Genomic DNA, 14,003 nt, shown 5'->3' on the forward strand with positions numbered 1-14,003 from the left:
ATGTATCAAATTAACTTCCTTCTGCAGAATAAGACAGTCCTCGGTTGATTCAATGGGTCTGAAAATCTTCAGGTCATCAGCAAAGAGTAACGTTACTAGAGATATTTGGAACACTATCATTTATAAACAAAAAAAATTGAAGAGGAGCTAGATTACTTCCTTGAGGTTGAAGTGAATTCTGTTGATTTGTGTCCTTTGTATTCTACAAATAGCGTACGATTCTGAAAATAAGACTAGTAAATTCAATAAATTGATGGATGTAGCCATTACTACATGGTAGGAGATCATAATGAAAAGAGAAATGAAAATTTCTATGTTTTTTACCACTTTTATTTGTATAAATTGATGGATGTAGCCGTTACTACGTGGTAGGAGATCATGATGAAAAGAAAAATGAAAATTTTTATGTTTTTTACCACTTTTATTTGTAACTAACATTACTGCAGTTTCGTCCTATATGGACAATAGTTATACAATAGTTTATTGTATGAGTTTGAGAATGTCCATGGACAATAGTTATACAAAAGTATGTTTGAAAATGTCCATATAGGACGAAACTGCAGTAACGTTAGTTACAAAGAAAAGTGGTAAAAAACTTTGAAATTTTCATTTCTCTTTTCATTGCAGTAAATTCGACAGTTGACTATCGAAACCAACAGAAAAAGTTTATTCAGTAGAATTTGATGGTTCAATTTAGTAAACAAGTCCTTGATTTGGAAAAAAAACGGGAAATGACTCACAGCCTGTCTATTCAAAAAGTAAGGTAAATTTAAATTTTTGTCAAAAAATATTTATTTATCAATTTATATTGCCCTATAATAATATATAAAACACTTGTGCCATTTTTTTTGATAGCCGAAACACTTCAAACTTTCATGCCTCTCACTAACAAACTGAACATGCTAAACAGTTGAATATGTGAACATATGTTCGAGACGAATGTTCCAACATAAAAAAAATCGCGAACCGCGAAATTTGAACATTCACCTTATTTTTTTAACAGTCCATGTATAATCAAGACAAACCATGGTTAATAAGATGAATATTTTTATTCTCATCAGTTATATTAGATATAATAAAAAAGGCATTGAATCAAAACAATAATACTGTAGGTTAATCATGCATTGCCCTTTTTCCAAATGATAATAAGACCTTGTAAATCACTCGTGGCTAAGAGCGATTCATCATAGTTGAAGCTGATGCCGAGGACTGCACTCGAATGTCCTTGCAAAGTATTAACAATGCATTTTTTTCCACTTTTTACGATGTCAATAAAATAAACGCTTCCGTCCTCGCTTCCTGTAACTGAAAAAAAAAAATTTAACAAAAACCTTCATTTCATGTTGAATGAATGATTTGGAGTATTTCATTTACTTAGACTTGGATGATAGTGGTGTAAAAAAATAATGATTTTTATTGACCATTTCCTCAAATACTAATATTTAATTTCAAAAAAATGATCTTTGCTAACACTAAATAATCCAGACCAAAAAAAATAAATTTCCACCTCGTACAATATGCATGCCTGTTGTTTTTTTTTTCTCATAGATTCACATACTCTTTGGAAAATGGCGGAACTTTTTTGATGCATAGAAGATTCATTCCACAAAAATATCTACGGTCATACCAAAGTTAATACATAAAAACAATTTTTAAAAATTATTAGATTATGGGTAAGTTTCAAAAAATTACTCATCACAATTATTTATGAATAAAAATAAAATGAACATCAGGCTGAAGATATATTCAACACAGTCACTTTGAATTATCATATCCCAAACACTGATGATTTGAATATTTAAACAACTTGTCTTTAAATTGAAAGCATAATACTTTTAGGAGAGATTAATTTTTGTGAAAGAAATGTTTTGGAAGATTCCCACATTTTTGTATGAACATGGAGAAGTAGAAAGACACTACCTTCCCAAAAACTTGTCTTTGCACTTTTTTATTGTTCAGTTACACCAACCTGGTACATTTCCATATATGCCTCTTGAAAAAAAAACTATTATTTTTCTTAGACTTACCTACACACGCTCCTTGTCTGAAAGACATTATTGGACAAAAAGTAGATCTGATGATGTATTTCCTCTGACTATTTTGAAATTTTCTTTTCAATCTCAGATTTCCTTCTGCATCGATGATACTGTGAAAAAAAAACGAAAACTATTACACTACAAGAGAAAGAACTTCCTCTTTACTTAATTCTTACTAATACCTAACAGGAAATAATATCTAAAATTGTACTTAATGACCAAAAAATTGAAAACTTTAAATGAAAGTTGTAAAATATTTTAATTTCTTAATGTATCTCTTAATTTGATTTGATTTGAATAGAGCCATGAAGATGATAGTATAGCCTGCATCCTCTTGGCTCTACTCAAACTGAACGTTTCATCCTCTTGTTTGTTCTTTTATGCGGCTAGAAAGCTTTAGTGCAGGTACTGCAGGTAAATTTGCCTGTATTTGGGTTACATCAGGCACTATCTTTTGTGTTGGGTTTTTTTTTAGGTTCACTGTTTCTAGGAATGTGTATTGTATTGTATAGTATACAGGGGTGCGCAAAAGTCCGAAATAAAATTAATATCTTATTAACCAGCATTTTAGAAAAAAAAGCTGAAACACGTCAGTTGATTTCACGTTGTATGCATTTTTTGGCAATAAAATGAAACTTTTTTTTTCAACCCCTTAGCTGCAACCCTCCCCAACTTTTTTTTTCAAATGCAAACCTATGTCGTGTATGGGCTCATTGAAAAGCTCGTAAAAAATGGATTCTGACCATACCCTTAATTTTTTTTGTGGTTACAACGAAATGAGAAAAAACTTTTGAAAAGTTACAAATACCTAACTTAGTGCTATCTACGGGTGAATTAACGTAACAGATGCTGAAATTAGCCTCTACCCTCTACTTGGCAGGCTCCTAGACGATGGTAAAACCCGTCTACGGAATTCCAAATGGTCTCAGCCGGTATGTTATGTCATTCCACTCTAATTCTGCTTTTTAGATATTCAATATTAGCCGGCCTATTTTGATAAACCTTCTCTTTCATATATCCCCAATAAAAATAATCTAATGGCGTCAAATCTGGGGGATCTTGGCAGCCATTCAATTGTACCACGTCGTCCAATCCAGCGTCCTGCAAATATGTCATCGAGATATTCTCTGACATTAATACCAAAATGTGGGGGAGCGCCGTCCTGTTGGAACCAAAGTGTTTCAGTGGGGATATCTGGATCTGCTTCATTGGGAAACATAACAGCTAAAGCAGTGTGTGTTTTCCTGACTCCAGAATTGATAGCCTGTTAACTACTCCATGTAAATAAAAAGTAGCTTCGTCCGAAAAGAGTATGTTGAGTGGAAACCCATTATTCTCGTCACATCGCCTCATTATTTCCTCATAAAATTGCAAATGCCTCTCATAGTCATCTTCCAAGAGCTCTTGGACAAGACATACCTTATATGGGTGGTATTTTTCTGTTTTCAAAAACCTCCCAATCGTACGTCTAGACGCAGAATTGTTTTGGGCTAATGAGACCGTTGACAAATGTGGATCTTCCTGCAGAGATATGGCAATGTCCAATTTTTGATCTTCGTCTAAAACATGTGGCCGGCCACTTCTGGGCAAGTCCTTCACTGTACCATGTTCTTCAAATTTGTGTAAGATCTTACTCACAGTAGCCTGGGAAATGTGATTTTCTGGATATTTTGCATTAAATAAAGTACACACCTCACTTTTACTCCTCATTCTATCCCCACATCCCAACAATATCAAGACTTCGATACACTGCCTCTCTGACAATACCATTTTTGTTTAGCAAATTAACAAAGAACAATTTGAAGGTACCCAATTAATGAAGTAAACATACATATTTCAATTTCACCCAGAAATGCCACAATTTTAAAACAGAGTCAAGACAATAGTTCTTATCGGGGCATTCATTTTGGTACAAAAAATGCAACAACCTTTTTCTCTTTTTGATGTACACTGGTCAACAATTGCTTGGGATGGAACTAATTTTATGTGTAAGTTTTTGGTGAAAAAATAAAATCCACAGAATGTTGATGCTACATTACGTTATCAGTTTTACACATAAATCAATAAAATTTGTTGCGGTGTCTGGCCCGGTTGGTCTGTTCTTAAAATTTGTAAACTTTTAGAAAGTTGGTACTGGTGATCCTTAGCAATTGTTGAGCAATGTACATCATCACCACTTATTTGTTTTTTGCAATGTTAAATTCACCCGTAGATAGCACTAAGTAGCTATTTCTAACTTTTTTGGTTTTAAAAGAGTTTTTTCACATTTCGTGGTAACCGCATAAGTAAAAAAAAATAAAGGGTATATATATATATATATATATATATATATATACTAATTGTAGTACTAGTTGTATAATTATATCGAATATTCATTCATGTACCTACTTTTTTCTGCTTCATAAAAATCATATACCTTTTGACGTGGTTTGAAAGGGGAGTAAGTCTGAATGATAGTGACGTCACAGAGTCATTTTTGAAACTTCGATTTTCTTTGGAAACGAAAAAATATTGGGGCTGCTTTCTGTTGAATGAATTTTCCTATTGAATTAACAAATAATATTGATTTTATCTTTTTTTTTTTTCGGAAAATGTGAGGGTCTATTGTAGATATGTCAATAAGGCAAATAAATTCTGTTACCAAATGATTACTGTGAAATATAAAAATCGACTCACTTAAACAAATAGATCGAATCATCTGTGGCATTTACAAGTAGAAGTGGATCTCTAGCTTCTCTACTAATCCATGTCCTGTAGCTTATACTCGTTACCAAACAACTTGAAGGTAAGTTTAGTTTTTTCAGTTTGGTAAGGGATCCATTCGATTCGCAAAATACTGACATTATTTCCCCCTGCAGGTTAAAAAATTTAAAAACGATTGTTTTCCATTTTTTGTTACTATCCTCAACATTAAAATGAATGTGTGAAAATTTAATGTGGTTGACAATGTTTTCCGTCAAGTAATATAGGATTCAATAAGTTGGTAAGAAGACTGAAAATTATAAAAATAAATGTAAAAAGAAACAATGTCTTGAGAAAATTTGATTCTGCAATGTTGGGTGGTGAACTGCGAATAGCCATGATGCTCCTTGACTCGGGGAGTTATTGATGCCTACTCAGGACACGAGGCTAATTACTGACCAAGTTAGTAGATGCCGATAACACCCCCACAAAAAAAATATCGTTCGAAGTTTTGATGTCTTCAACAGTAATCTTGAATTTCTGCAGGATAACACAAAAATGTTTTACTAAACATTATTACTAGTAATTTTAAAGAGAGTGGTTATCGTGTGAAAACTTCAAGTAGCTGAAAAGGCACTATAATATATAAGAACTAATGGAAAGAAAATTGACACTCTACCTGAATTCAATCGATAATATCAATATTAATAAACGACTTTATTGCTTCCATATATAGAATGAAAATAATACATATATACAGGGCTATTCAAATTCTTTTCTGTACATGGGGATCTCGTAAAAGATAAGAGATAGAGTGTCGGTTAAATTGTGGCAAAGTTGTGTATTTCAGAGACCTATTCAATGATGTAAAGAAATCAAATATAGCTCTTTTGGTTCTGGAGATATACAGGAAAAACCAAAAAATCCCAAATTATTTTTTTGCCTATATCTTCTTTATTCGCAGACATATTGAAAATCAGTCCACATTTTGTTATTGGCACTTGATGTGGGCTCTCAGAATATATTCATGAATCTTTTATACAGGGTGTCATCTAACTTGAGCCACCCTCATCTTTGAATTTTTAAATACGGACCTGTTTTTTTTGTTGTAGTTTTTGAATCGTAGACGTTCATTTCATACTGAGAATTTAAATTCAATTTTATATTTCGGGATGTTTCGGTAAAATATTCCCTTTTAAATTACGGCCCTGGAAATTGGTTGACTGAATTGAATAGAAACATAACAGCAACTTTCACATCTCCCGATGTATCGTAGAGTTTTTCGAGAGTTTTTTTCATTTTTAGGTACCTATTCATATTTTTTCCATTGCTCTGAGAGTTTTTTACAATGAACTTCGAATAAGAAAACCTTTTATGATTATTTGAAACATATCTAATCAAAAATATATTATACGTGTTATAATAAGCAGAAAAAGAAATGATAGCAATAATAACATCCGAAACGAACACTATAATTGTAATGAAAATTGAAATGAAGTAATTTATATAGGTACCCAAAAAATTATTGACGCAATAAATGTTCGAATTGAAGTCCTTCCATTTCGAGACATTTTTAAAGTCGGTTTTTCATATTATTTATTGCCCTTAATAAACTTATTTGCTGCATTGTTGCGAAATCATTCAAAATCCTCAATCTCGAGTCTTCCACATTTTCTATCTCTCTGCCAGCGTAAATCCTATTTTTCAATGTCCCCCATGGAAAATAGTCCAAAATAGTAAGATCTAATGGTCTTGCAGACCATCTTATTGTCCCATTACTTGTCTCGAAATGGAAGGACTCCAATTCGAACATTTATTGCACAATTAATTTTTTGTGTATATAAATTACTTACTTCACTTCAATTTTCATTATAATTATAGTGTTCGTTTCGGATGTTATTATTGCTACCATTTTTTTTCTGGTCGTCAAAACCCATATAATATATTTTTGTTGTAGATATGTTTCAGATAATCATAAAAAGTTTTCTTATTCGAAGTTCATTGAATAAAATGCTCAAAGCAATGGAAAAAATATGAATAGGTACCTAAAAATTAAAAAAATCTCGAAAAACTCTACGGTACATAGGGAGACGTGAAAGTTGCTATTGTGTTTTTATTCAACTCAGTCAACCAATTTCCAGGGCCGTAGTTTAAAAGGGAATAATTCACACAATTATAATCGAATATTACCGAAAAATCCCGAAATATAAAATTGAATTTGATTTCTCAGTATGAAGTGAACGTCTACGATCCAAAAACTACAACAAAAAATACAGGTCCGTATTTAAAAATTCATAGATGGGGGTGGCTCAAGTCAGCTGATACCCTGTATGAAAGATTCATAGATATATTCTGAGAGTCCACATCAAGTGCTAATAGCAAAATGTGAACAGATTTTCAATATGTCTGCGAATAAAGAAGATATAGGCAAAAAAATAATTTGGGATTTTTTTATTTTTCCTGTATATCTCCAGAACCAAAAGAGCTATATTCGATTTCTTTAGATCATTGAATAGGTCTCTAAAATACGCAACTTTGCCATAATTTAACCGACACTCTATCTCTTATCGTTTACGAGATCCCCATGTACAGAAACGAATTTTAATAGCCCTGTATATAATGTGAATTTGGCCCAAAGCAAAAGGCGAAGTTCAATTTATAAGATAATATGAAAATCAGCTCATAAACGCACGACAAACACAAGAGGCCAACGAAGCAGAACCAATGACCACCCCTGAGAGTCGCTGTCAGGCGGCTCCGTTAAGTATAAAAATGTCTCAACCAGACTTCAAATTAATCTCATTTTCAGATTCATTGAGAACCAACACTTGCTCGCGAGTAAAAAGAGACTCGTCTCCGGTTAGTTTTTGGGGACCCCATGCAATAATTCAGTTAGGAAAGTCATGATAAAATAATTCAACAGATCAGAAAATAATAGCACCTAGAGGCTGACTTTTGACCAAAGAAGGTCAGATGTCAATCTTGCTGAAGTGCCCATCAGTAAGTTGAGGACTGCTCCAGAGGAACGGGGTGGATGGACGAGGTGGAATGTTCTGCACACATTAACCGTATGGGGAAGATTTCAATTCAGGGCACTCAACCCATGAGGGGGCATGGGGGGGAACTGTGTTAGCTAAACATGTCGTGATATATTTTTCAAATGAAGTTTGTGAAGATCAAATCGTGAGGTGTAGTTTATGAAAAAAAGTTTTATATTTAGTTTTATTTTCAGAAATGAGTACTTTCTGAATTTTCAATATCAACTGAATAATTGATTTCGATTCAAAATTTGTTTTCTTGTAAATTCTGAACTTCGTTTTTGTATTTTCCCATTTATTTTTAATATCACCTCGTTTTTTTTCGACCCAAACAAGTTTATATTCGAAGAGAAAGTGTCGTTATTCAGGCACTTGATTTGTTACACTGAATGAAAATTCCTATCACCTTATCATTTCCTGTCCAAAACACACGACCATTAGTGTCAGAAGTCAAACTCAATATACTCCCTCCAATCCTGCAAACATCCTTCAAAAATCTGCCTGTAGAAACATTTGCAACTCTTAGTTCACCTCTGTCGTTTCCTGTCTATCTGTCATTGAGGAAAACCAAACAGCACAAATTTTTGCAAATATTCAGAAATTTTTTAAAGAGGCTTCACCTCTTGAAATGCAAATCCAGGCATGTGTTCGCCACATGCAATAGATTAAAAATTTTTCAAACTGAACTATTTTAATAAATGTTGAAGTTTCAGAAAGGTACAATAATTAAAAAAAAAAATTGGAAGAACTGTATGTTTATACAGAGAGTTTATACGCAAGAGTTTTCTTGCGAGTATTTCTCAAAATGAAATAAATACAATGGGATTTAATTTTACAATAGAACAGGGGGTTATTGGAGGGTTGTTGTGTTAAAAAATTAGCACAATAGTCCCCAGAACTGCAAAATAATATTCGTCGGGAAGTTAGGTAGCTGAAGAGCCAAAAACGTGTTTTCTCGAAATTTCATTTGTCCTAAAAAATACTCTTTTCCCATAGTGTGAGTCTCACTGTGGTTAGTGCAATGAGCTCCAAGAAAATTTTTAAGCAGATTTTATATGAGAAAAAAGTTATTTGCGACAGAAAAATGTGAGTGACATACTGAATTATGTGGGTTTTTTCTCCCATATATGTTGTTGGTGAAAAAGTCAAATAATGTTAATAGCAGACAATGTATTCAGAAAATTTAGCCTGGCCTTTAAAACCATATTGGGATAGATTTACATTTTCTTGATATTAAAAGAGATATCAAAATGAACTAATAACGTATTTCTAGAAAGAATATACAAAATTTTGGTAACGAACCAAAGATTTTGGTCTTTCTTTCAAAGGATACTAGTATTAGGTTATTGTTACTTGTTTGGAACAAACAACATAATATCGGGAACAAGTTAGGATCATTGATGGTTCTCAAACAATTGAAATCCGCTACTTTCCATACTTTGGCAGTTCCATCAAGTGAGGAACTAACAATAAGATCATTGTTTATTGACCAATCGAATCCTGAAATGAAAAATTTTGTTATTCAGCTTCTAAATTTACAATGAGCAAGAAAGTACCTGTGACTCCCTTAGAATGACCTTTCAGTATAGCCAGCACAGTAGGAGGTGTTCCTAGGGAATCACAGACCGATAGAGTCTTGTCCAGGGATGAGCAACACAGTCTAGTCTTATCATTATTTGCAAATTTTATCATCGTTACACCATTAGTGTGCTGAAAAGCATTTACTTAGTTGAATCAACATAACTTCGTACCACAAAGCTAATCTTCAAGCAATACTTCACAGAGATTAGTCTCGCAAAATGTTTCTCGTTCATCCAGCAGCAGGACCATGCTGAAATCATTTCAGTACAGACCATTTTCGAGGTATTACCTCTCGTCTGACCCAAACAGCAATGTGCTTGGGACTCGAATAATTTCAACACAGCTTGACTGCATGTATGAAACCTTCGTCTAAGAGAAATATTGTTAGAGTAGAGTAGAGTAGAGTAGAGTAGAGTTTATTCTCGTGTGTGACAATTAAAAAAATTGTATACAGTTGTCAAAAAAATAGTAAAAGGAAAATTTTGTACTTGCAGAAACAAATTTTAAGCTATTTAAAATGTAAAATAAAGTTATATATATATATATATATATATATATATATATATATATATATATATATATATATATATATATATATATATATATTATATATATATATACAAAAATAACCTATGTAAAATAGTAGGAGAACTTAGTTATAATACATTACTGTTACTTAGTCATGTTCCATTAAAGGAGTGTATGTATAGTAACAGATCCATCTCGTGAACAAAGCCGCAAGCGGGGAAGAAACATTCTTTGTATTAGTTCTCTGAGAGAATTCAAAATAAGTTTGATTACTGTATCGAGAAGAGATACAACTTCACAACTTCACAGTTGCCAGAAAGTTATGAATTATCAATGATTTTGACACGAACAATTGAAGCATTCTTGTAGGTACTGGCCGGCAATAAATGAATATTTATATTGTAAACTGATCACAAATGATATGAAATTATTGGTGCTTACTTGATCAAAAATGTGTTGGACACCCACAAATGCATAATTTTCTGCTATTGTATTACCACCAACGATAGCTCTTGAGGCTTCTGCTTCTTTTGTTGGAACCACAGATCCAGACGGAGAACGAATGGGTGTTGTTGATTCACTGATTGTTAACGACTACCGGAAAAATATGTATTCTGTCAGTGTGACTATTCTCAACTCTATCACTTACTCTGAGACTACCAGCAAGAGATAAACTGTTCGAAGAGCTATGTTGTTCAGCTTTTGCATTCCCATATCTCTGTTGTAGAAGTAGAGATCGCAATTTGATGTATTGTTTCCATCTGTCAGTTGGTCTTGAGGCCTCTCTCAACAGCTGGTTCCTACGTCTAATGTATAGTGTTCCTAAAATTGTAAAGGTGTGTGAGAAGGTTTTTCATATATTTGTGTTTCAGATCATTTGATGTACAAAAATCAGAATTTCAATAGATCCGCTGTCTATGCTAAAAAATTTAATAATTATTTACTTAGCAAAAACTATACAGTTCCTATGGAATTTTACCTCACAAACTGAACTTTCGTTGGTTGCCAACACTCTTATTTGAGTTCCTCGTTGTCACTTTAGTGATATCAAGATTCACCATATGAGAGGCTGTGTATGTAACACATGAGAAAGCCGTGGTGAATGCATCACAAATAAATTCAAATTTATACCCTTGAATTTAGAATCCCTGTCCTGATGAGTTGGTTGGAAAATATTGTTATTGAAGTGTGAATGTAGTATCTTTAAAAATCTCAAATCAAGAGATACAATCCTCACCTTAGGACCTAAGGCCCAAGAAGAGCTCAGAAAGTTCTCAGGAAACTATTTGAAGATGTTAACATAATAACAGAGAAGACCAATATTAGTAATCAGTAATCATGGACCAGATATATGAAGATTGTGGAAAATTACGTATGTCAACCATTCAACTACCGACATTTGAATTCATTCACCAGGAAAGTGCCTTCATCTGCGCAGAATTACTCTACAATATAACAAATGTTACTATTGACTTTCTCTTAGAAAACTTAGATATGACACCTATTGTTTAATCATAGTGGAAATACCTATAGACCACACCACATGGTTTGGGTTACCAATATCACCAAGTGAAGAAAAAGACGTTCTCTGGTGTTAGGTCAGAGATCCATCTAATTGCCTTGTGGTGAAAGCTGCAGAGAATCACAGAAAGAGATTTCCCATTCTGTAATCATTGTTGAAGCTTAGATTTGCAACAGATTGCAGTGGAAACTCTCATTTATTTCGGATAAACAAGGTTTAAGCTTTCTGGGATTAAGTAGATGACATTTCCTTACAGGAGATGCTTACTTACATCCTGGTGATAGTTTGTTTTTATTTCATGATTATCTAATCAATGTAATCAGAACAATTTTGATTTTGAAAAAAAGATTGAAACGATTATTTCGATGTGTAACTAGTAAATTGAAGACAGCAATTGAAAATTGTAATTTAAAATACAGATCAAAGCTTTGGAATACCTACTATTGGTAAAATTCAAGTTTAGTGATTTCCCCTGCTTTATAGATAATATAGAAACATTACCTACTTTCACCTCTGAAAATTTCAAGTTTATAATGAATTGATTTTTCAAATGAATGTAAGGTTTGAAAAATCCATAAGCAAAAAAATACTACATTGCTGGGTAGAATAGCCTGCTGATCTATGAATATTGCCAAATAAAATATATGCTTAATACTTATACTAAAAAGTTAATTACGAAAATTTGGGCTTTGCGGAACTCTATGAGCATTATATCTTGCATCCAAGGCAAAAACTTGCTGTTGAAGAGCTGTTGTGGTCGACATCTCGGTTCCTGATTTTGAAAACCAATTTTATAACTCAACCACAAGTATAATGCTAAAAGAACTTAGCATTATACTTGTGACTCAACTGACAACAATTTGAGAAAGCTTCACTTTGTTTACAATCAGTATTCTGTGGCTTCACTTTACCACCGTATAGAAGTAAACATTTACGGTGACTTTACCAATGTTTTGGTTTCATAGACACATAATATACAGATTGATCCATTAACTGAAAACATCGACTGCAGAACCAAAAAAGGATGGGGATATGTAGGGCACGATGTTTTACGTGCTGCATATATAGATTGTGCACGTCTTTGAATGTGTTTTGAAAACATTTTCATTAGAGTCCTTTTTCAGAATCAGAATCAGAATATGCTTTATTGTCGAAAGAATACAATTCTTGTTGACAAAGTCAGTTGTCGTACATGGATGTATGTTAAAATATTGTTAAAATAACACTTACAGATGTATAAACACAAATAAACACAGGATCTGATCAAATTAGAGTAAATAATGGTACATACCCATCCATACATACATATTCACATAATTGAGCCTCAGCAATGACAGATATGGATAATGAGTTCATTCAGATAATTTGGCTATAAAAAGTTTTTCATTGTCATTAGAGAGCTTCTTTGGATTATAATTGATTAACATTCAAGTGTTCGTATTAATTGTTCAGACACAAAAAATGGAAATATTTTGTACTGTTTGAATTAAATCTCAGGTTGTTATTTCACTCCTGTGGCAATACTTAAATAATATGCATATTATATTTCTACTGCCAAAGAATAAAATATTGAAAAAAACTTGTGTTCACAGATTTCCAAGGGATAAAATAAAATCCTAAATAGAAGTAGATAGCAGCTCCGAGAAAAACGACCACACTCCTGATAATATACTACAAACATAAATTCGTTGGGGTTTTTGGTAGGTATATTGCGCAGCATATTCAAGTGGTGCAAAAATATTTTTGTTTTCAATTTTTATAACGTCTATCAAATTCGTTGAAGATTAAGAGAGATTCTTGAAAAAATAGGAGAGCATCCAATGTAAAAAAAGGAATCTTTGTGTTTCACGTAATTATAAATACTTTTGTGATTCTAAATGATGACGGATGACGTATTGTTCTTTACTGTATTTGTCCATGTAATATAATGGTATGTAAATCAGGTCAGACCAGTTTGTAGTTGTGTAGGTAGATTTCGTATATTTTTAATGAATAGTAAATTTTACATTTCAATTACATTTGCAATGTTTATCTTTCATGAATTTCGACTCGGTTGTTATCACCGGTTTTGTAACTTTAGGTGATTCAGGTGAAGCTTTTGGATTTGACATCATTATTTTCTAAAATATGAAAGCTCAGACTCAGACGAAACCACTGATTTCCCAAATAATGAATTGAATACTATTGTAACGAATCTGAAGCCGGCCATGACCGATATCTCAGCCAGCAAACACATGACTCACTGCGAACCACCGCAAAAAGTATAGATGAGTGCCTAAACAATTAGAGAGATCTGCAGTGATCGTTACCGATATAAAAGCCGGCTTCCCGTTCCGAGATGGCAGTCTATATTCAGAAAGCGAATCGTGCGTTTAAATAAAGAATTCGAACAGTGAAGATAAATTAAGCGTTAGTTGCCAAGTGTTGAATATATATTAGTTGTGATAGTGAAATATTGTTAAAAATAAATTTGTTTAAGACCGTGAATACTTTAATTCGTTACACTATTTTGCATTTTACTTAATCAGTATCTCGTTCGAGAATCGAAAATATCATTTTTTGATGACGTCTACTTGAGCAGTCAAAAATAACATGTCATATTTATATATCCACAGC

At 32.8% G+C, this 14,003-nt stretch overlaps 1 protein-coding gene and 1 long non-coding RNA gene across 3 annotated transcripts; one reads left to right on the plus strand and one right to left on the minus strand.

Annotated features, from left to right (window-relative positions):
* Positions 1–1,030: 1,030 nt before the first annotated feature.
* LOC111507946 (WD repeat-containing protein 13) lies at positions 1,031–12,275 on the minus strand. Of its 2 annotated transcripts, XM_074176282.1 has the most exons (10): positions 11,952–11,978; positions 11,829–11,901; positions 10,515–10,687; positions 10,307–10,459; positions 9,313–9,466; positions 9,090–9,256; positions 8,163–8,303; positions 4,713–4,888; positions 2,028–2,146; positions 1,031–1,305 (listed from the first exon to the last, which is right to left on the minus strand). In XM_074176282.1, the coding sequence occupies exons 1-10, from the start codon at positions 11,961–11,963 to the stop codon at positions 1,118–1,120; spliced, it is 1,356 nt and encodes a 451-aa protein (XP_074032383.1). In that variant the 5' UTR covers positions 11,964–11,978; the 3' UTR covers positions 1,031–1,117. The 2 variants fall into 2 exon arrangements, with proteins under 2 accessions (XP_074032383.1, XP_023019104.2); XM_023163336.2 differs by lacking the exons at positions 11,829–11,901; positions 11,952–11,978 and adding an exon at positions 12,064–12,275.
* Positions 7,772–8,239, plus strand: LOC141482671 (uncharacterized). The gene is made up of 2 exons (XR_012465648.1): positions 7,772–7,906; positions 7,951–8,239. It is a non-coding gene; the product is annotated as an uncharacterized lncRNA (long non-coding RNA).
* Positions 12,276–14,003: the final 1,728 nt, after the last annotated feature.

Source organism: Leptinotarsa decemlineata, unplaced genomic scaffold, assembly GCF_025532065.1.
Source record: "Leptinotarsa decemlineata unplaced genomic scaffold, Ldec_3_MD MMD2_tig00001719_RagTag_RagTag, whole genome shotgun sequence".
NCBI classification, from domain to species: Eukaryota; Metazoa; Arthropoda; class Insecta; order Coleoptera; family Chrysomelidae; genus Leptinotarsa; species Leptinotarsa decemlineata.